This window comes from Malurus melanocephalus, unplaced genomic scaffold (genome assembly GCF_030028575.1).
Source record: "Malurus melanocephalus ecotype Western Australia unplaced genomic scaffold, MMel_1.1 scaffold_651, whole genome shotgun sequence".
Classification (NCBI taxonomy): domain Eukaryota; kingdom Metazoa; phylum Chordata; class Aves; order Passeriformes; family Maluridae; genus Malurus; species Malurus melanocephalus.
In genome coordinates this window covers 213,536-235,516 of record NW_026623883.1, presented here as the reverse complement: position 1 = coordinate 235,516, position 21,981 = coordinate 213,536, and the positions used below count along the sequence as shown (strand labels likewise).

Sequence of the window (21,981 nt, the reverse complement as noted above, 5' to 3'; positions counted from 1 at the left end):
AAAGCATTCATTGCTTTAAAAACTTGGGTCATACACTGCAGGAGAGTCACTAAAATTCCAAATAAAGGTACAGGTGTTAGGGCCAGATCTGCAGCCATTTATGGAGGGCACAAGAAACGAATGAAAGTCCCCAGGGGCTCTCAAGACACAGATAAAAGTTTGGGAACAAACCGACTCCAGGTGGAGTAACATTTACTTTCTTGTTTTTACCACCCTGTGCAAGAGTAGCCAAACCTGTGCTGATCCTCAGCCAGAGCAGAATGAAAGGCACCTKTAGGTATTGCAGATCGTTTTGTTTACATTTTTGTCCTTTTCATTCCATATCCCTCCTCTTTTTTTCATTCAGACACCTGCAAGGCAGCAAAGCTTTCTTTTTGGCCTAAATAGCAGCAGAATGTTGGTGTTTATATTTTGTTTTTGCAGTGTAATTGAAAAAAACATATAACAAATATATAACAAAATACATATAACATATGTAACAAAATATGTAACAATTAACATAACATATAACAAAATAAACAATGAACACACAAATGACAAAGCACAGGATCACTGGGGRCAKKARCATTGWTGGGGACAGAGAGGGCTCATGAGGATAAAACTCCAATTGGCTCCTCCAGAGGTGGAAAAATAGGAAGGCAAAAGGGGTCCGGRGGTGGAAAATCTCAGTATGACTTCCATTATCCCAGCAAGATCTTGCAGCCTTGTTTATTTGAAAATACTTCCTTGTCTTTTATCTAAACACTTATGTTACAAAAARTGAAGCTTTTTCTGCTCCTGTGGCMAGCAGATCAAAGTGGAGCTTGTCCAAGSAGAAAGCTTTCACATCTGGCCTCTCCAGTGCTCCCAGTTCTGAGTGGCAGCTGAGGGCTCATTCCCACTGCCTTCTTTGAAGATCTCAGCTGGAATAATTCTCTCACAAATTCTCTGGCTGCCAGACAGTGTCAGTGAGTTACAGAGTGACCACCAGGCCTGGGGAGAGGACGGGTTTCAATTTTGAGCACACAGATCATGATCTGTGCCCAATGCCTGCCTGTTTCCAGCTGTGAAATTACCCACAGCAGCTCATTCTCATGGCCCTACCCACGGACCTGTGGTGAGTTTTCAGCAGGAAGATTGCCAGAGGTGAGGAATGGGGAAAACATCTGGATACAGAGGATTGTCCAAGCTGAGATGCTTTCCTTTACTTAAAAACGATGTCAGCGCACGTGGATTGGCCCATTCCATTGTTTTCCATTTYACTGGGATGAAAAATAGATAGAAAATCCTTTATATGAGCCCCACTTGGCTCATAATAAATGGCAAAAAGTGATGAGTAAGATATCTGATGAGTTTATACTAACCTTATTGCAGAAATGTGAATRAATTACACTTAAGCCACACTTAACCAGATACACCACATTTTAACTACATTGTAGTTAAAATAGACACCTCTGTCAAAGTTTTATTGCATACAAATTTATCCGGATTTAGCTGAACACGATTGTGAAGTGTGTTTTTATGCTTCAAAAYTAAATATTGTTAACACTGGAGTAGCTTAACTCTTTGATTTGCTGTGCACAACATTTAGACTCAATTGTTGCCATTGAAATAATCACCTGTTTCCTTTTTGGCATGACAACAGATACATGAAAATTGTAAGGCAATCCCCATCTACTCAAAAATATTCCAGATTCCTTGCAAACAGTCTTTTTCCAGTAGGTCTCTCTCCCCTCCTCTTTCTTCCCTCCCTCCTGTCCCTCTGTAGTCCCTCTCACTGGCATACCCAAATATAAACCAGGTTCCCATGTTTTAACTCCATTTTACTTGTCTGGATAATTCAGCGTTCTCACATTGTTTAGATGCAGAATGTTTTGTCTCACTGAGGAAGATTTAAAGGAAGGGGAGAGGAAAAGMTTCTGGGCTTTCACTGAGCTCATGTCAAATTTTGAAAATATATTCTCTATATAAACCACAGGCAGTAAATCTACTGTTTCTGGTTTAAAAAGGCACTGTAGCACAGTTATTCTTTTGGTTTTGTTTTTGTTTGGGTTTTTTGGTTTGTTTTGTTGGGTTTTTTTTGTTGGTTTTTTTGGTTGGTTTTTGTTTGTTTGTTTGTTTGTTTGTTTGTTTGTTTGTTTGTTTGTTTGTTTTTCCTGGCTTTCTGCTGCTGCTGCTTCTCTTTTTTTTCTGGCCAGTGACTCCAAATCTGAGTTATACCCACAAACCTTTAGGCTACTGTAGACTCTAAAATATATTAGAGGTATGTGACCCTCTCACCGAGAGCCAAACCATTGTCAAATTGAAATGTGCCTGCTGGAAAATTGAATGATTCTTGTCTGACCAACTGTATTCCTTCTGTGATATATAAATGTCAACTAGAAGTCAAAAAAAGTGGTGTAAAAAGATGTAGAGAGATGTGATGCACATTCATCTAGAGCCATAAATAGCTACCTGTGGATCRAAGTGTCCTGTAGTATAAACAAATAAATATTCACATGTAACACCCATGGGACAGATAGATACAATCCACACGTGTTTAGTTATTTTGTTATTTTTAAATTACACTTAGAATTGGTTGCTAAGTATTTTGGTATTTGTATAATTCTTATTTTAACCTTTCTTCATAAAAGTTAAGTACGTGTACATGTTTAAGTGCAATATTTTACCTTTTTTTGGTATATATTGCTCATCACACTGGAATCTCAGTACCACTTAGATAATGACCTTCACTGGTAAAGGAGTTCTTCATTTTTCTTCTGGTTCCCACCTTTTTTTTTTCATATTTTTTTCTCATTACATTCYAAGAAGCAGATGGCATTGCTTTAAAAAAGAAAACCACAAAATTGAGTCTCCCTGGCAATTCCAGCACTGCTGTCTTGTGGAGATTGCTCAGTAAAACAAGTTTTGCAGTTAATGACCAATTTATTAATTCCCATTATTATAAGAATTAGCATGCAAACATACAAAAACTGGAATTGCTTTGGTTTGGCTGAATCTGATAATCATAGGTGAGTCTTCCCCATCCTATTTGCAAATGTAAGAACTTTTAAAAGTTCTAGGGTTTTTTTGGTCACAAGTTTGGTTCAATGAGGCAAGACATCTTGAGAGAAAATATTTGATAAAGGACAGAATCAACCAGTTGTGGCTGGAAAGCTGTGCTTGGAGATAAAATCCTGACCACGTAGATGTGATCTATTTATCCAGAATTTATCCAGGAATGCTGAGTGAGGATGGAGAATGTGTCACCTCCTGCACAGTTTTCTGCTCATTTAGGATGTTTTTGTAGCCCAGATTGTAAAAAATACAGCTCCTTTTATACAGCATCTGCCTCTGAGCTGCAGGACAAACACTGATATTAATTCTGGTCACTACAGCTTGTGCAGACTCGAGGTTTCTCCTTTAACTAAATTTTGATAGTTTTATTTTTCAAATTATTTTCTTTTTGAAATCACTGGAGTGGACAGTATTGTCATTTAGTTTACTTACATTCTTCATGTTTTCTCTAATTAGTCCCATCTCCATACCCTTAATATATGAAAAGATTCTCTTTTCTTCTCTTGCAAACAGGCAAAATCAGCTCCTAAGGGAGGCATTTCAGAGCGTTGGCTACACAAAATGTATTTTAGAAAACAAACACATTGCAGTGCCCAGAAATAATTTTTGCTTGGCTTTGTGCTGAATGTTTGATACCCCATCCAAAGCTTAAGGCTGCAGCTTCCTATTCTTCAACACCCTTAAAAAGGATATATGTCACAGGACACAGATATTGATTGATTGATTGATTGATTGATTGATTGATTGATTGATTGCACACATTAATTATCTGAGGCTCAGGTGAGGAAAATTTTGCAGAGTGAAGGTGGGATGGTGTTACAGGAGGGAAATTCCCAGGGCAGGGAATCTCTGAGTGCTGAGGTTGGAACAACCACTTTCCTCACAAAATTTGTCCTCCTGCAATCAGCCCTCGCTCTCCTCCTGGTCTGAACTCTTTCACCCCTGTCCCAAATGAGTTTTCAGGTGACTTTGTGCCCGTGGGAGTGCTCTGATGCTCCCACAGYGGGGTGTGTGCTCACCAGGGCTGCTCCCAGGGCACACATCTCCAGAGCCCCTCWCCACAGGAGGGGCTGTGCTATTCTTTGGAAATTAAACACGAGCCTCTTGTGCAGAGGTGCCACAWATTTCCATTTTCAATAACTTGGTGCCTCCTGTTCCCATGGAAACGAAAAGGAGCTCTGCACACACATGGTCCTGCTCAAAGTAGCTGTGGGTTATCAGGGAAGGTCTCTGATGCACCAGGCAACTGAAGGCTTTGGGTTTGCTTTTCTTATCAGAATTCTAGCTTTGAGCTGAGTACAAGAATTTTTGGAGCCTACTCCTAGACTTGCCTCTAACTTCCTAGCTTAAAGCTTGTACAATCTATGATAACAGAATATCCAATACTCTACTCTTCTGACTTCTGCAAAATTGGAATTCAGCATAATTGGTTGTTGCATGTCCCTGAATTGCCTCAGGTTCTGTGTCAGGTATCAGTGTGTCCCATAGGCAGTGAAATTGCTGATACTTTTCAGTGCAGGGCCTGCTGAAATCAGCTGATTTAGTGAATTTACTAATTCGAATACTCCACTAAAAGCAGATCTTTCCAGCGGGGTGGGTATGAGATAAGAAATACTAGCATAGGAGGCAGATGAAAGAGAAACTCAAAAAGCAGTGAGAGGAAGCCCAGTGTCCTGCCTGGCTGGTCAGAACTGTGTTTAAACACAGAGGGGAGAGGATGTTGTGGGTCTCAGTCAGATTCAGATGTTAATTCAGGAAAGAAGGGTTCACTGATGAACCCATCTCCACACAGAGGACGAAGTGAGAAAGGAGAAAAAGTGCAGTATTTTGGCTACTAAAATACTAATTGGCCTACTTTTGTGGCCAATTCACTACCACAACTTTCCCTAAAAAAAATTTAAAATACTCTTAAAAAGAAAAAAAAATACARACCTAACAGGAAAAAATACCCCCAAACTCATTAAAGTACATCCTTCAAGTTCCTTGATCAATGCTATCAAGACAAAAGAACGTAAATTTTTCGTCTTTTTAGGATTTTGAGCTGAACAACGACTTGAAAATGAATGTGTTAAACTTGCTGGAGGAGGTTTTAAGAGACCCTGACCTTCTGCCACAGGAAAGGAAAGCCACTGCAAACATACTGAGGTAAATTAATTTCTTATGGTTTCACGTTTTAACTGTGGCACATGAGATAATTGGGGGACTGTGCATCRTGGAATTCACAGGGCTGGGTTTTTTCTCCAGAGGATTTAATTCTGAAGGATTACTGAGTGTTTTATGAGCCATGAAACAGAGCCTGTTTTAAGTTTCACTCATAAAAATACCTGTACTGGAAAACTTGGCTGCAGAACAGCCCAGACACATTAATTCAGTCCTCAGGTATCAGCAAAAACAGCTTTGTCTAATGAGTGTGAATATTTTATTGCCACTGATTTTTATGTAAATCATTCTATATTACTGAGGAGCAGTAAACATTTAAAGAGTTAGAAGCGATTAAATAAATACATTAGTTGAAACATTTAAAAACTAAGAAGCAATTAAAATAAAATACCGTGAAAAAACATAGGTGAATCCATGGTGTGCTTTGTGAATATTTCTGTAAGTACTCTGCAGGTAAGCAATAAACAGAATATGCCTAAGAATAAATAGAATTTTCTAAGACTCTTTGACAGGTTTCTCCACCGAGACATGGAAAAAATGGCTGAAAAGTTKTTCAGTTGTGAGGAGAGATATCAAACAAAATGTAATGAACACAGACAAGTTCTTATTAAAAGCATCTTTCTTCCTACATAAATAAAAACAATCCCTCTTTTAATAATACTGTGTGTGCTGCTATATTCCAAGTAAAAATATTAAGTTTGTTTCATGTGTTTCTTTGAAAGAAACAGCCAGCCAAAGAGCAAGAAAGCTGAGGATGACATGGGTTTTGGTAGTGTGTGTGACAGCAAAAGTTCTGTTCACAGTGTAAAAAATTACCTTAAGGTTTTCAGTTTCTTAAGAAAATGTTTGAAAATGAGCCTGGATTTTCTGTTTCTGGCAGGGTGATGGGATGGATTTATAGGCATTTACCATACAAATTGTTCAACAATTTCCCATACCTGGTTTCAAATTAGCAGTTGCATCAAAAAATTGACCTTTTTATTTATGTGTAAACTATGAATTGTCTCCGTTTGTATCCTTTAACTGCTGTTGAATGAAATGGTTTTTGTTGTTTGTCCTGTCCTCCCTCCTGGAAGTGATCATTGAGTACCTGAGAGCACTGGCAGATACAACAATGAACACATTAGAATTCCAGTTTTCAGAATTTTTCCAAAATTTCAGAATGACTTTTTGACCATTCTCTGAAATTTCATGCTCTATTTCTTTTGCAAAGGGAAAAAAGAAAGAAAAAAACCCAATTTTTTTCCTTAGCCTTGCCTATAAACATCTTTATTGCTTTTCAAGGCTGGCAGCGCTGCTAAACATACATGGATGCTGCACAATTTGATATAAAATATTTAAATCCCGTTTGAATGTGAATTAAATTTCAATACTATTTCTTACCCTTTCACTGGAAGGGGTAGGTGTTTAGATCACCTTGGAGAAATGTGTGGAAATTAAGAGTGGTTTCCAGGTTTAGAAAGCACTGAAATTCCTGCTGGAGWCACAGGCTCTCGGTGAGGCTGCACAGCTGAGTGAGCAGAGGGAATTACAGGATACAGGGAATAAGCTGCAGTTTGTGAGTAACTTCATGTGCCCATTCCTTTGCTCTTCCACAGTCCTTAATTTCTATTGCAATCATTAAAATAGGAGTATTTATAAGCTTTAGAAACCCCTGGTTGAGTTGCTGGTGTAAGCAGGGTCTGCTGTCCTGTGGAGACTGTGAGCACTCAGTGCTGGAACCATCCCATGTCCCTCTGCTCCTCCAGCTGGATTCAGARGCACAACCAGCTGCTCTTGGACAAYTCAACTCAGGAATAATCACTATATAAAATGGGGGAATAGACTCTGGCAGTGGGTTTAGCTTTTCTGGCAGGTGGAAAAGGTCCTTGTACAATTCTGATTTCATGAAAAACGAGAAGCTATCAGAGTCAGGAGAGATGACATTGACCTGCCTGCATCCTGTGTGACAACACAACTGCACAAAGCCTGATGGAAAACAGCTTTGCAGTCCAGAGGAACAAAGCTCTGTGTCCATTTTCACTGGAACAGAAGTGCTGCAGTGGTGCAGGAGGAGGATGAGATGCTGCAGGATTTGGTGTCAGCCTGGAGTTCCTTCCCCGTGCTCGTGGTGCTGTGGGAGGCTCAGCAAGCCAGGCCAAGCCCTGAATCTGCTCTGCTCTCCCCAGAATGGGACAGTTCTTGCTGTTTCTTCTCCCCAGGAGGGAACTGTGTTCCTGCTGACCCAGAACTGCTCAGCTTCAGGCCGAGGTGCTGCTGAGCTCACCTCAAGAGTGACCACGACCTGCAGGGTCCCTCCCACAGCATCCTCCTGCCTTTTCCGCATCAGTCTGGGGACTCTGCATCATGTCTGCTTAAAGTCAATGTTCTGAGCATTGACAGAAGGCCTGCAGTGGAAAAAAATTGTCTCCTGAGTTCCWTCAGCCCTGCTTTGTTTCTAAGGGCCATAATGAAGGGTTTAATTACTAAAGAGCCGTGTGGTGGGACCCTGTGTTTGCCTGAGGCACCAACACACAAGACAAAATGCAGACAGGGAATGCAGCACTGCTGCCACAGTCACTCCCTGCCATGGAGGAGATCCTCTGCACCAAAATTCTGTGAATTAGGCATCCTGTTCTTCCTCCTCTTCATCCTTCCTTCCTTCCCTGGCAGTTACAGAGCGGAGGTGGTGACTCCCTGTGAACCCCTGGATGTCCTAAAGGCACCTAAAGAGGGTCTGTTCTCTTGCAGAACAAGTTTTCCAGCTGTGTGTTCCTCTCTTGCTTTATGCCAATGTTCTTTGGAGAAAAGCTGCTCAGCCTGTTCCCTGCTCCTTTGAGAGATGTCACCTTTCTGGTTTTCTTCTGAATTGAGACCTTTCATGCAGTATTACTGACAGGGGACATATAAATTACCTGGAACTGAAGGGCTTTTTTTTTGCTGTTACAAGAAATCAATTTGTTTGAAGACATCTGACAGCATGCTTTTCATAAGAAAGCACAGATCTGCCGTAACTGAAAATTCTGATGGAAGTTTCATTCAGAAGATTTCTCTGGGACAGGTTGAAATGGGAAGCAGTAAGCCAGGTGATGTGGCCATCATAAAAATAGCCACTCACCCACTTGCTAAGTGAGTGCCATAAAATAGAGCTTTTCTGTGTTCTTTCTTAGGTGCTTGCCATAAGCATTTTATCTAAAACATGTATTCTGTCAGAATTCTGGGAGGCCTTGGCTTCCAGACATCTCAGTTTTTGTAGTGTACTCTTGAGTCTGAAACACTTGACAAATGCAGAATGGGCTTGGGAAGAAGCGTTTCTTGTCAAAAATTCAGTTTCAAACATTTGTGAAAGAAAGTTCATGCTTTCTAATAGTTAACATTGGTGTTTTTAATGTGTCTTTGAGAGCTATTGGGTAAAAATACATGTTTTTACAAACTGCCCCAGCCTCTGAATGCATGCACGTGTATGTCCAGAGAAAATTTTTTCCAAGAAAATTATTTCCTGGAAAATCCAGCCCCTTGTTAGTGAAGATCAGAGCAAGAGGAGAGGTTGGTTTGTGTTCCAAAGATATATCATGGTCAGCTCTGGGAAAGGCTCTGTTTAGAATATGAATGACAAGGAAAATGCTGATGGGAGATGCTGAGCTGCCTCATGCCTTGAGTCATCAAACCGAGCAGCTGGTATTTCTTGCGTGATGGGATCTCTGTTGTGTGGACTGACAGGGTTTCTCTTCAGGGTAAAAAAGCTTTCTTTTATTCGGGATCTGTTCTGAAAGCTAGGCAAACCTATCAATGTGTGTTTTGCTTGAGATTTTGTCAGCCTGATTTGCTAACTCCTCAGACTTAGATRAAATTTAATTGGTAATGAAGCAGGAAGGTGTAAATTCAGACTGARCAGCAATGAATAACTTTGATAAATAATCCTATCTGGAGAAAAACGGGGTGCTTTAAGAAATAGCTCTTCCTTCTTGTTCCTCAGACTAAACATAAATGAAGCCCAGGGACATGCAGATGTCAAAACGTGATGGATGAACAAATTTTCTGCTTTGTATGATCTCACATCTCACCAAACAACACATTTCAGGCTCTCTTCAGGCTTTTAAGTATTTTTGAATGCTTTATGTTCCATAAAGGAAGACGGAGACACATGTTAGTGTTTTCAATTGGAAAATTATTTTAATACCCAGACTGGTCAGGCAGGAAGAAGAGAGACACAGAGAGCTAATCTTCACTGCAGATTCTAAGAATTGGCAAGCTATTTCTTTTCTATTTAGTCCCTTTATTTCCAGGTATACTGGAGGTGTTGCCCCATTTGGCGGCACTGTCCAGGAGAGTCTCTGTGTGCCTTTACTTKCTCTGATGATGCTTTTCACATGGATCTGCTTCTTCTCAGCCCCCAGGAGCTCTCCAAGGAGCTGCCCAAGCAGGGCTGGTCAGCCCAGTGTGTGTTCCCAGACCTCTATCAAAACTGGGTTTCCCAAAGCTGGCAACAGCACAGACTGAATGGAAGCTGCTGATGATGCTATCAAAAAAAAAAAATAGCTTTATCAAATGTAACAGATCTGTTATCTTCTGCAGATTTAATGGTGGAATATTTGTGGTGAAAAGGAGAGTTGGTTCTGTTTTTTTTTTTTTTCATGAGGCCACTGTGCTAGAAAAAGAACATCTGTTTAGAATGAGGGTTGAAAGTCTACATGAAACAGGAGATGTCACTGCAGAGATTATCAGGAAGCAAAGGTAGTGAAAAGTGAACTGCTTCCCATCTTTCAAGAATCCCATCTTTCATATTTCATTCCATATTCAGCAAATACAATAATTGCTCTATGAAAAGTGAGAGCCCTGTCCAAAAGAAAGTTATATTTAAATAACTCAGATGATGAGTTTTACAAGATTGATGAGAGTTCCTGGGGCAGAGGGACAGGGCCTGTCTGTTTTTTACTGCCAGAGRCTCTTGTCACAGGGTGAGCAGCACCTTCCTGCAGGCACCCAGCCATGAGGCACGGCACAAAATAAGCTGCTCTGCAAGACAGATTTTCAGGCTATTTACGGGGACTGCACTCCCTTCTTATCTCAGCAAGAAGCTTAGGGCTCTCCTGTGGAGGTAAACACATCTCACCCAGCAGACACAAGGTGTTTCCAGCCCTTGTGGAGGAAAGAAAAGGTGTTTTGTGTGGATTTGGAAGGCTGCAGATGGAGGGAAGGAGGTTTCTTAGATCCTGTGTGTCTGCATTTGATTTTAGCCTGACCCTCAGCTGGGCAAATGAAGAAGGAACCAAAGAAGAACCTGTGCTGGGTATTACAGCTTCCTGCACACCCCCCTGGCACAAATTCACGTCTCACACTGCCAGGTGAAAGCTCCAATCAAAGGGATTCTTTCCCCTTCACCCTGTCCYTGTTTTGTGTGAGAGGGCAGTGCTGAGGAGCTGCAGGGACCTGTTATTGTGGCTGTGCATTCTGGATCATCAGCACAGCTTTGGGAACCCCCATCTGAGCTGRCCTTGGGAATTCAGCTGAGGAATTTGCAGTTCTGCACCCTCTCTCTGCAGAGAGCCTGCCCCTACACCTGGGTGTTAAACTAAAACCAAACCCTAAACTAAAACTAAACCAACCCAGCACATTCTGGCTCACCTTCTTTCTCCCTAAATATTCTCACTCCTRTATCTTATAAATCCAATGTTTTCAAGGTTTCTTTGAGCCTGTACTTTCCAAATGAAGGGGTGTGATCTTGTAATTATGTGCCAATATGATACATCAGGGTAGATGGTGTTCAATCAATACTTCCTTTTCCCTGGTTAAATTTTAGCCCATTACTCTGAGATAAACATAATAATCATATGTTTTCTGTGACAGAATTGGAAACACTCAATAATACCTCTGTTACTGAAAGAAAATCATGTCCTTGCTACAGGTAAAAGCTGCAGTTTTTTGTCCATTCCCACACACTGAGCTCTGTGTGGGGCACTGTAAAGGACAATTTCCAGGATTCACTAGCTGAAAAATCTTCAGCCTCCTTGGAAATATTTTACCTTACATGCCTCTGATGTTGTAACACTTTTGCTTAAAGCAAGACATGAGTTTTAGGTAACAGATTTTTTTCTTCTTTATGGCCTGAATTGCAGTATGAGGATTTATTTTAGATAAACCATTTTTCTGATCTATGATAAGGTTTTCTCATGACCATGGACAATGTTATTTATATAGGATGTTCTGCTGTTTGGTTTTTTAGGACTCTTTCTCAGGATGATCAAGATGATAACCATTTGAAAATAGAGGATATCATTCAGATGGTAAGTTCATCTTGAAAGTTAAACRTAAATACTCCGAGATAAATGTTGTGGGTTTGGGTCAATAAAATGTAACACAACTGCAACTGGTCAAGTATATCTGGACAGAAACACAGTTCTTTTATACCAGAAATGTCCATTTCAGTTTAGAAATTGTAAGAATTTGGGGCCCATATCAAAAATGAACATGTCAAAATTTTGTGATTTGGCACACGGACAGAGCCCTCAGCACTCCCCTTGCTTTTGCAGCCAGACTGCCCCAAACCCGAGTGCTTCGAGACGCTGTCGGCCATGGAGCTGGCGGAGCAGATCACCCTGCTGGACCACGTCGTGTTCCGCAGCATCCCCTACGAGTGAGTGTCACATTGGGGTGGTGACAGTGGCGCTGGGGCTGCCACACCCCTGGGGCTGCCACACCCTTGGGGCTGCCACACCCCAAATCCCAGCTCTGCCCACGTGGAAGGAWGGCGTGGGCACCAACAGCTGCAAATTACCACGGGGTGATGGGGGAGAGTGCAGCGTTAAGAGGAAAATAAATCTTCTTTACAATATTTACCATTTCAGACAGCATTAAAAACGGTATHGTGAAACGCTGGAATTAGTGTAAATCTGTGTTATTAGCTTCTAGCAAGTTGAGGTATCCTTGAAATCTGCTTAGGCTGTGGTTGCAAACAGACTGGGCTGTGTTTGTAAAGAATGTAAAGTTTGTTTTTGTTTGCTTTTTTCTCTCCCACCAATATCYAGAGAGTTCCTTGGGCAGGGCTGGATGAAAGTGGATAAAAATGAGAGAACGCCCTATATTATGAAAACCAGTCAACATTTTAATGATGTAAGTACTATCAAGTACAGATTTGCTTTCTAGGAGCCCTATGGACTGTCTGTGACCTCTGGAACAAAAGTACTGGGTTTTGTTGCAGTGTGATGTAATGTGTTATCTGGTGGTGACTGAATGTTGCAGCCTGTTTGCAATTAACCTTTCAAATCAAAGCAGATGAAGAGTCTCGTTTCCAATAATTGTGACTCAGCATTTCAGCATCAATTTAAGGGGGAAGAACATTTTAAGCTGTAGTGCAGTGCCTTTCTGCCTACTGAAGGAACTGCATTTTCTCCAGTGGAATGTAACGCCAATTCTATTTAACGAATGTCTTTAGGGGTTTAAAGATGTCTTTGCTCTTTATCATTTTCCTTGAATTTTACGGATAGACTTCCTAATCCATTTTTTCACTGATGTTTTGGAGACTTTCCCATTGCATCCCAACCCTTCCTTGCTRTCACCATTCCCTCCACCTGCCTCAAGCTCTGTTTCCAACGTGCTTTCCTCAGGTTTTTCAAGAGCCATCATTTCTCTCATGCCTGCTTGGGGGGATTTCCACCTTGCCCATTAATCAGTTATGTCTCAGAAGGGTTTGTGCTCCCATTCCCTAAGTGCCTGCCTCTCTCTGTGGCCAGATGAGCAACCTGGTGGCCTCGCAGATCATGAGCTACGCCGACGTCCCCTCGCGGGCCAGCGCCATCGAGAAGTGGGTGGCGGTGGCCGACATCTGCCGCTGCCTGCACAACTACAACGGGGTCCTGGAGATCACCTCGGCCCTCAACAGGAGTGCCATCTACAGGCTCAAGAAAACCTGGGGGAAGGTCTCCAAACAGGTGAGGAGGGTGGGGTGTCCAGCTTCTATCAGTCACTGTGTCCAGGGGCTCAGAGAGGAGCCTTTCTGTAAATATTGCTGATTTTCCCTCATGTGGAACTGGCATTTCCTCTCCAGGTATTAGATTTTATTTTTCTATCTGTGGGAACAAGCTGTTACAAATCTAGTTTGCAGGTGCCAAAGTCTGAAGTGCTCAACTGTCCAAGTTAACTAAATCTAGATGTTTTCTGGTAGACACATCTGGGTGGTTACAMGCTCTTGTTAAAGTCTGGTCAGGTGCCTGAAAGAGGAGCTGCCTGTGCAGAAAGCCTGTAGGAAGGTCAGAACATTTAAAATTGGTGAAATTTTTGCTACCCAGTAGGGGACAGTTGATAAAAAGTCTTCATTCTTTCTCATTTAGGAGTGAAGTTTAGGTGCAGTGAACTCCTCTCTTTAACCCCTCCTGGCTGCTGAGAATGTCAGCCAAACTGTGAGAATGACTGCCAGCCACCAAAACAAGACATATGTGAAAAAAAGGCCAGTCAGGACACAGATAAAGCATTCTTTTATGTTCTGTGAAATATGGTTCTGAGAAATACAATTAAAATACATTCTGRCTCTACCACCATCTCCAGTCAGGTTTTCTCAGCTGCTGTGTTCTTCCATTTAAAAAAGTGTTACAAATCCTTTCAATACAAACTGTTATAAATGAATTTACCTCCAAAAGGTTTTATGGATAGGATTCGTTTGATTTTTYACACTTTTCAATTCAAATGAAAAAAACCACAGCAGGCTGGTGCTGTGGCATCCTCTGGTACCTACTGGGAATGCAGTCTGGGTTTTTCATCAGCCAGCTACTCACAACAAAGTGAATCTGCCTGCCTACAGCTCTCTCTTAATTGGAAATTCAGTTTCAAATATGATGAATTTCTCATAATTTTTCATGAACAGGCTGCAAAGCAAATTTATTTCACTTTAGAAGAAACCAGGGTCTGATGATGCCCACTGAAAGTGATTTGTGTAACACAGGAATATGTTTTCATTTACATACTCTGCTTTTATCTGGRACTTGGAGGCAAAATCAGCTCAGTGCAAGCTCCAGGGCAGTGAACACTTCTTGCTGTCACCAAAAATTCAGTAAATGCAGCTGAGGATCCTCAGCAACATGTAGGATCTGTTCATTTCTGGCATGCACAGCAAAGTGAATTCCTGGCCATTAATAAAAAGTCTTCTTTCTCATTTAGGAGCTCAAGCTCAATAAACACGAGGTATTCCTCAATTTACAGGGTAATAATACTAGCATGAATACAGGTTCTGTGTATTTATCACTCACARGAAAATTTTTAATGCTGCCTAATCTCCATTTGCAGAAAGAGAGGAGGAGCTGCAGTAAAGCTAAATTCCTAACGCCCGTTTAATTCCTTTTGAAAATGGGATGGGGATGCTAAGTGAATTACACCTTTGCTACAATCTAATYCCAGTCATTTCTGTGAACCAGCAATGAAATTTGCCATGCATTTTSTTTCCAGACAAAAGCTCTCATGGACAAGCTTCAGAAGACTGTGTCATCTGAAGGAAGATTTAAGAACCTGAGAGAAATGCTCAAAAAGTATGCCTCCCTAATTTATACAACTCTKTTCTGTTACAAGCAGTGGATAGTTCATGTTAAACATCAATTTGCTTTGATTAAGCTTTAATAATTAATATATTTTTTGCCTAATAACTTCTTTAATTCKAGGGTGGTTCTATTTGGTGTTACTGTTTTGCTGAATRTTCTGTGATTTAACACCCCTGATGGCTAAACATAGCAGCTCCAGCAAATTACTGAAACAAATTAAACTATTTTTCTATGTGAACGTTCCCTGTTGGGGYTTTACTTACACTGAWAAACTTTTCCAATAAGTGTAAAGAYGGCTTTATAARTAAAAATTTTTATGAAAAACAGGATTGTTCTAGTTAAGAAATTTCGGGCTTGGGACTAAGCCTATGTCAGGTCACAGATCCATTCATATGACAATAAATTATGTTTCTGAAAACAGATTTTGAGAGGAACATAGGGACAGGACAAAGGCACAGGGATAGTGTTTCTCCTCCCAGCCTGCTGTAAAACAGCCTKCTTCTTTTGTGCAGTAGTCCTTGAATATTGTTTTCCTTAACTGATTTGCTGGATTGTGTTTGACATTCTGTAATTCTAGTATCCAGGATATTCCATGTCAAGTGTCCTACARTTTGTGTTCTGATTCTAGCTGTACAAAAACCTGATTTTTTTGTGAGTTTTCTAATTGGAAGCAGCTTTTCAAAACTAAGTGGCATTAACTACTTCAAGTGATTTTGAGAGAAGCMAAGAACTGAACTGCCAGAATAATGAATGGTTTATTTTAAAAAATGCCATTAATATTAGATGTTGGACAGAACGCATTCCATTTGTCATGGCAGAGCAAACACAACTCAAGCAGAGTTAGAGCTCGTTTGTCCTGGGAATGAAAGCATCCCATTGATTAGAAATGGGCAAAGTAATGAAGAGTTTGTGTGAGTTAGAAAAAAAAAAATGCATTTGTAAATATAACTACAGAGAAATAAGCTGATTTGTTAATTTACAGCTGTAACCCACCTGCTGTTCCCTACCTTGGGATGTACCTGACCGACCTGGCATTTATCGAGGAAGGAACACCCAACTTCACTGAGGAAGGCCTTGTCAATTTTTCCAAAATGAGAATGGTAATTTTCAGTTTCTTAAACGCTTCGACAACAGGTGTTTAATGGTGTGTGTTAATTGAGGATTTCATTAGAACTCCTTTGAACGTGGCTTCGAGGGTGTTTTGGTGCTGTGCAGGAGAGGCAGCGACTCGAGAGCGATTGCTCGACCCAGTCTTCTGTCACCACCTTCTGGCAAGCCGGGTGTYTTCACAGGCTGAATTTGTCCCCAGTTCACTTCCTGAGAAATGACAGCCAAAGCAGCTGCCTGAAGATCGTGAAGGAGCAACAAAAAGCTTTTCAAAATAACCAGAATTACAGGAATGCAGTGATTCACCAGGAAGCAGTAATCACAATGTTCTTTTCAGAGTGTGCTCTGGTCTATCTAAAAGGCACTTTAAAGTTGATGTCTCTCCCACTGCCATGTAATGCTGTTTTGTAACAACTCCTCSGAGGGAGGCTGGGAAATTTCTCCTTTAATCTCAGCTTAATGCCCATTTCGGGGCTGCACTCTGCAGCAGTCACTCGAGGCAAAGAGCAGGAAAGTTTCATTTTGGGGAAAGGAGAGTCACCCGGGGCTGACTGAGAAGTTTGATTTGGGAAAGTGAAGTCCTGGGAGCTGTTAGGAGATGACCTTTGCCCTTGCTCCCAGCCCTCATCCCAAGTTAAATGGAATGGTTTGGTGCTCTGTGTGTGCTAGATGAAGTCAAACTGTGGTTGCACTGACAGCCCTGTGTTCTTTTGAAAGATCTCGCACATTATCAGGGAAATCCGCCAGTTCCAGCAGAGCTCCTACCGCATCGAGCACCAGCAGAAGGTAAGAGGCTGCTGCCTGCTGGGACAGCACAGCTGTGGCACAACTGCCTGTGCTGGAACCTGAAATGGGTGTGTGCTGGTCCCACACGTGGAGGAGAGCACAGACAGACACACAGACAGGTCCTTGGGGGGCTGTGACCCTCACCCTGCAGGGAATCYTGGTTTGATGCCTTGGAAAGAACTTTTCTCCTTTGGAAGGGCTCTGGGGATTGCAGCCTTTGAGGGTCTGGGGTGCTTTCCCTGCCCTGAGGTGCTGGGACGAGGGTCAGGAGATGCCCCAAGCACATGCTGAGGCTTTCTGCAATTCCTTTTCCCTTTGTCCTGCTCWGGAGTGAGGCAGCTTTGRCCAAAGCTGGTCTGTGCCTTCAGACAAGGCTCCTCTCAGACTCCAGAAGAGCAGCTTGGGCTGAGAATTTGCCCATTCCTCAGAGGAATTATTCCTAATTCATTCCCAGAGTGCTGCAGGTGCATCTTTATGCCAGTAGAATTGCAAGGAGATGGAATTGTGGGTGGGATGGATGGAAGTTGGGTTTCTCAACAAAGCAACGTGAGGGGATCTCAGCATCCAAAATGGGCCAAAAGGGAATGGAAAGCTGTGAGATGTCTGTGTCAGTCCCATGCCCATGTCCATGTGTGTCTCCCCACCCAGGTCACTCAGTACCTGCTGGACAAGACGCTCATCATGGACGAGGACACCCTGTACGAGCTCTCGCTGAAAATCGAGCCCCGGCTCCCYGCCTGACGCCCCCGAGCCTTCTCACAGCTTCAGCACACTCACCACCATGCATGCCATCTCCTAGGGACTGCAGGGAAAATCCTGAGAAGAATGCCAGCTCTCTTTTGGGATAAGAGATACAGAGCTTCGCAGCGCTTTCCTCTTGGGCAACGCAAATGAGTGTTGGGGGTGAAAGACAAACACTTCCTACCTGCATTCAGTGATTTCTGCTTTGCTAAGATCATGCTTGGCATTAGGGACTGATTTAATGGAAATCAGGAGACTTTCCTGTGAACAGGCACTCATTGCAGCCATCTCACATGAGAGGTTAAGGGTACGGATTTAAATCGTGGTAAATGTATTTAGGGGTATTAGGAGAAAAAAGCAAAGTGAGATGGCTGGGTTGATGGCTAACTATGTGTTCACTGGGGCAGTAATGGCTGTGGCATCCTCATATTGTGTTAATTTCATTGAAAAARCAGGATTTTAGCAGTCATCTACTACTTTGGAGTGATACTAAGACAGCATCTAGTAACATCAGATCTGCAGCTGTTCAGAGCACCACACCCGCTGTACATCTAATGCTACTGTCTATAAAACATGTTCTTCTTYAAACGTCTCATCAGCCTTCTCTAAGGTGACTGATTGTATCTACAGAAAAGATTTGTAAATACCTTTTAAATCAGCGAGAATATTCACAGCGTGGAGAGCAGATGGACTGGAGGAACAGCTGTGAAAGCTGCCAGGCGGGCAGGTGAGGGTGCTGCAGGGGATGCTGAGCCCCTGCACGCAGCTCTGCAAGAGCCACTTTATTCTCTGCACCTCCTGCAGCTTCCCTGACGAGTCAGGACGCAGAGCACTTTCTGGACACACTGTGGAGAGAAATACCTGCCTGTCTGRCAGCAGCTGGTGATCAGCACTCGGAGCTGGAGCGACACTTGTGTTTTACGTGGAGTCGGTGGTTTGAAAAACGTCCTTTTTTTGTGTGTGTGTGTGTGTTCTGCCATTTGGCACTGATTCATCTGTAAAATCAAASGTGTCAGTGGCAAACAGTGAATGCCAGCAAACACAGAGTATGTATTTTTATCTGAGCTAGCAATTATCACTTGCATATGTTTGAGAAAATGTGGTGTTTGTAAATGTTTGCAGAGCCCCTGCTTTTGTGACGTACGGGGTAGGTAGATGTCATTTCTACAGTAGTTGGTATTTGTTGTATTTTCCTCATCAAGAGTGGCCTGTCGTAGCTGCATGGGAAGCGAGCTCAAATGCTCTGAAGGGTATCATAGTACAAAAAACACAGGTGTTAGCACTGCTGAAAACAAAAATTGGCTGGAAAAGTGTCCTTACTTTTCCAATGATACTCAGCCAGTTGAAGAAATAGGGCTATATCACCGTATACCTCCCTTAAATCCTCTCAGGGAGWCAGAAGTTTAAAGTAGATTGTGACTTAGGCCTGTTTGATCTGACATAACTCACACAGTTGTGATGCTTCTTAGCGCTGGCGATGGAAAATGGAGCTGCCTGGCTTGTGGTTTTTGTCTTTATTTGCACTTTAATGACGTTGCTGGCCCGGCCCAGAGCTGCACAATGAGTTCCGTTCTGTTCGTGGTGTCTCAGTGTGCCCGCTCTGTCTGAGCATTTGCAAATGTACCTTAGAACTGTAAATTTCATTAAGGACCATCTCCCTGTAAATAACTGCATGGGGAAGAGTCACAGATACTCAAAATTCCTCTGTTAGAGAAGCAGACAGCAGGAGAGAAGGAAATGCTAGGAACACTTTAAATAGCTCTGGCTAATGATTGCTGTAGAAATCTTACTTATAGAAGCTTTTTGTTGTAAAAAAATGTGTTTGTTTCTTTTGACTAATGATTGACAAGGAGCTGATTGCATCCCAATGCATGATACGAGGAGAAAAAAAAAAAAAAAAAAAGCATAGTTTATTTGGACCACAACACCAACTGTGTATTTTCTGTACAAAAGCAGCTGCCGCTCAGTAGTTTCATAAAAGACTTTGAAGTAACGGAGCAGCGGGGAAAATGTGGTCCAAAAAGTGACTTTTAAGTGGTTTTTATTGTTTCCTTGTTGACGAGGTGTACCAGCTGTCTGTTGTACGCTGTGAAGTGCTGCTGTTCCCGTACCCCGCTGTACCAAATCCGCCCTCTCTCTTTTCGGGGTCACAGGGTCTCGCTGTTTGCTCGTGCTGCTGTCGCGGTGTCGCAGTGTCGCTGTTCCTGCCCGGGGACACTCAGCCCCTCGGGAAAGCACATCCTGCTCCTGTGCCAAAGTGCCGCTTGAGAATCACCAGAGTTGGATTCTTGCTTTTGCTTGTAGCGACAGCAGCAGCAGAAATGAACCGATTGCGGTGGCCGGACTGTCTGAGTGCTGACAGCCAGCGTTGATGCTTTTGCTTGGGGATACAATGCTTTTGTCAAAGCACAGAGGAAGAGGAGAGGGTGCACCTTGTCACCCGCAGCCCCGGGCGGGGCTGAGGCTCCAGGAGCACATCTGGAGCAGCTGTTCCGCAGCACGGCCGGTGCTGCTCTGTGCCCCGGGCTCCACCTGCGAGCGGCCCGAGTGCCTCTGCCGCAGCCCCGCGGTGTGTCCGGGCTGCGGCCACGGTCAGCAGGCCATGGTCAGCAGGCACTTGGTCCGTGCGAGGCTCGGCCAGCGTGTCCAGCCGAGCCCGCACCCACAGAGATCTCACCCATCCCGCTGTTTGCCTCTGGGCTCTCCCGGCGATGTCTTTTTAGGATGCGGGAGCATCCCAGACTCTGTTCGCTGCCGAGGGAGGATTCCCCGGAGCCAGAAGGGCCGAAGCGCCTGTCCCGTTGCCTTGTGAGCCCCGTCCCTCCCGGGCAGGGCCGGGCCGCTGGCGGCGATGGGGATAAAGCGTTTTTTTATCGCCCGCCAGCCCCGGCGGAGCCCCGAGCCCGGCAGGACACGGACAGCGCTCCACACTCGCTCACACAGGGTTAGAGTTGCCTTCACCCCAGCCTTCACCCCGCGCTGTGTCCGTGACCGAGCCCGTGAGTTTCTCATCGCTGCAAACCTCTCTGCAAACCAAACCCGTGCGATTCGCCGTGGCAAATTCCTGTGTGTTTGTTCTGTCCCTCCCCTCCGGCCGGTCCTGTCGCACACAGACACGTAGCGTCGTGGTGAGAGGTGACAACTGCCACCGATCACCCTGATTTTAGAGTAAGGRGGAGGTCCCTGTTCTCTTTCTGCTTTCCTAGTTTTTAACACTGATTATTGCTCTGTAGGATAAAAACGAACTTAATATTTTAATTATTTATTAACTTAAACTGTGTTGATTTTCATTTCAGGACATGTTAATTATCCCAATTTTTCCTTCATGTTTCTTATTTATTTTAAGGGTTTTACAAAGACATTGTTTTATTTGTATCAATATTCAGTTTCTCCTCCCTTCTCTCTTAGCAACAACATTAAATCTTGATGATTTGACATTCTCACCCACAGAGACATTTTTACTCACTGATAATTTTACTCATCCAGGGCAAAACCCTTCAGACCTCATTCTGATGATACCTTAGGCTTCACCGAGAGCTTTTCATAYGTCTTTGGGGATCTGGCTCTCAGCTATTTGCCTGTTACAGTTTTTGCCTCCAAAGGTCAAATGTCTCTGTCTAGGAAGCTTTTTGTCCAAAATGCTGCTCAATGATGGTTGTTCTGTTGTACCTTTATTCCTGAAGTAGTCTGGAGTTCTGTTGCCTAGGACAGTAGACGTGTGTTCATTTGGCAGATGTACCTATATCTAACGTGTTACTTAGTGCACAATCCGGATGTTTTTGCATGTATTGCAACTTCTCTTTTGACCTGAGGTATTGCTTTGTATTGTTAGTAAGGCATTCCAGGCGAGCTGTTGTGCCTGTGTGCTAATAAACATTCTTTTCTTTCCCGAGTTTCAAGAGTCCTTGCTGGAATTTGTTTGTTATTTGTTATTATTCACCCCCTGTCGTGAATAATTAAATCTACTCCTTCCGAATTTCCAAGTCTTTTAGGAAAGCAAGTCGTTAACGGGGAAAAAGAATCGTGGAAAATTCTGGGTCTGTGCTGGGAATGAATGGATTGATTTACTGCATTTTATTCTTGTTTTGCCCTCACGATGCATTGCAGCTGCCACAGGCTTCACTGGTAATAACTGACATTGGGTTGGACTTCTATCCACACATCCCTTTCTTTCTCTGGGTTCATGTCCTGCCCTGGATTTCAAAAAATAATAATGGCATGTTTTATACACAGGGAAAGAGAAAAAAAAAAAAGTGGTTCCTAAGTAGGTCGTGTCCCTCCCTTTGCGACAGGAAAACAAGTCATATAGAGAAAAAAAATTACTTGTAAATTGAAGAAAAATCGTTGACAGAGGCTGTGACTACCAAACCAGGTCTGCAGATTTTGGTCCTTGCATTAATCCCTGGTTACAGCTTCTCTGTGCTGAACTCGCTAATTTCATGGAAATAGAAAGATTCCCCCTAAATTTGTTTCAAGAATTAGCATTTTAAACAAGTAAACAGCARTGGCACAGCAGGTCTGTGTAAGAAGGAGATGCAGCGAGTGACACAATAAAATCAGCATCTATTCAGTGCTTTGTGACCCTGTGGTCACATCTTCTCCGTTCTCTTYGCATTTTTGGTGCTTCACATAAAAACTGAAATTAACT

The 21,981-nt window shown here is 42.8% G+C and overlaps 1 protein-coding gene across 4 annotated transcripts in view; it reads left to right on the top strand.

Annotated features, from left to right (window-relative positions):
• The window catches only part of RASGRF2 (Ras protein specific guanine nucleotide releasing factor 2), a 112,577-nt gene extending 91,357 nt beyond the window's left edge, over positions 1–21,220 (top strand). For all 4 annotated transcript variants that reach the window (XM_057383675.1, XM_057383674.1, XM_057383672.1 and 1 more), the window contains exons 19-27: positions 5,069–5,181; positions 11,399–11,459; positions 11,706–11,809; positions 12,201–12,285; positions 12,906–13,103; positions 14,611–14,690; positions 15,682–15,799; positions 16,524–16,592; positions 17,241–21,220. In XM_057383675.1, the coding sequence (XP_057239658.1) occupies positions 5,069–5,181; positions 11,399–11,459; positions 11,706–11,809; positions 12,201–12,285; positions 12,906–13,103; positions 14,611–14,690; positions 15,682–15,799; positions 16,524–16,592; positions 17,241–17,333 (921 nt within the window). In that variant the 3' untranslated portion in view covers positions 17,334–21,220. The remainder of the gene's footprint in view (positions 1–5,068; positions 5,182–11,398; positions 11,460–11,705; positions 11,810–12,200; positions 12,286–12,905; positions 13,104–14,610; positions 14,691–15,681; positions 15,800–16,523; positions 16,593–17,240) is intronic.
• Positions 21,221–21,981: the final 761 nt, after the last annotated feature.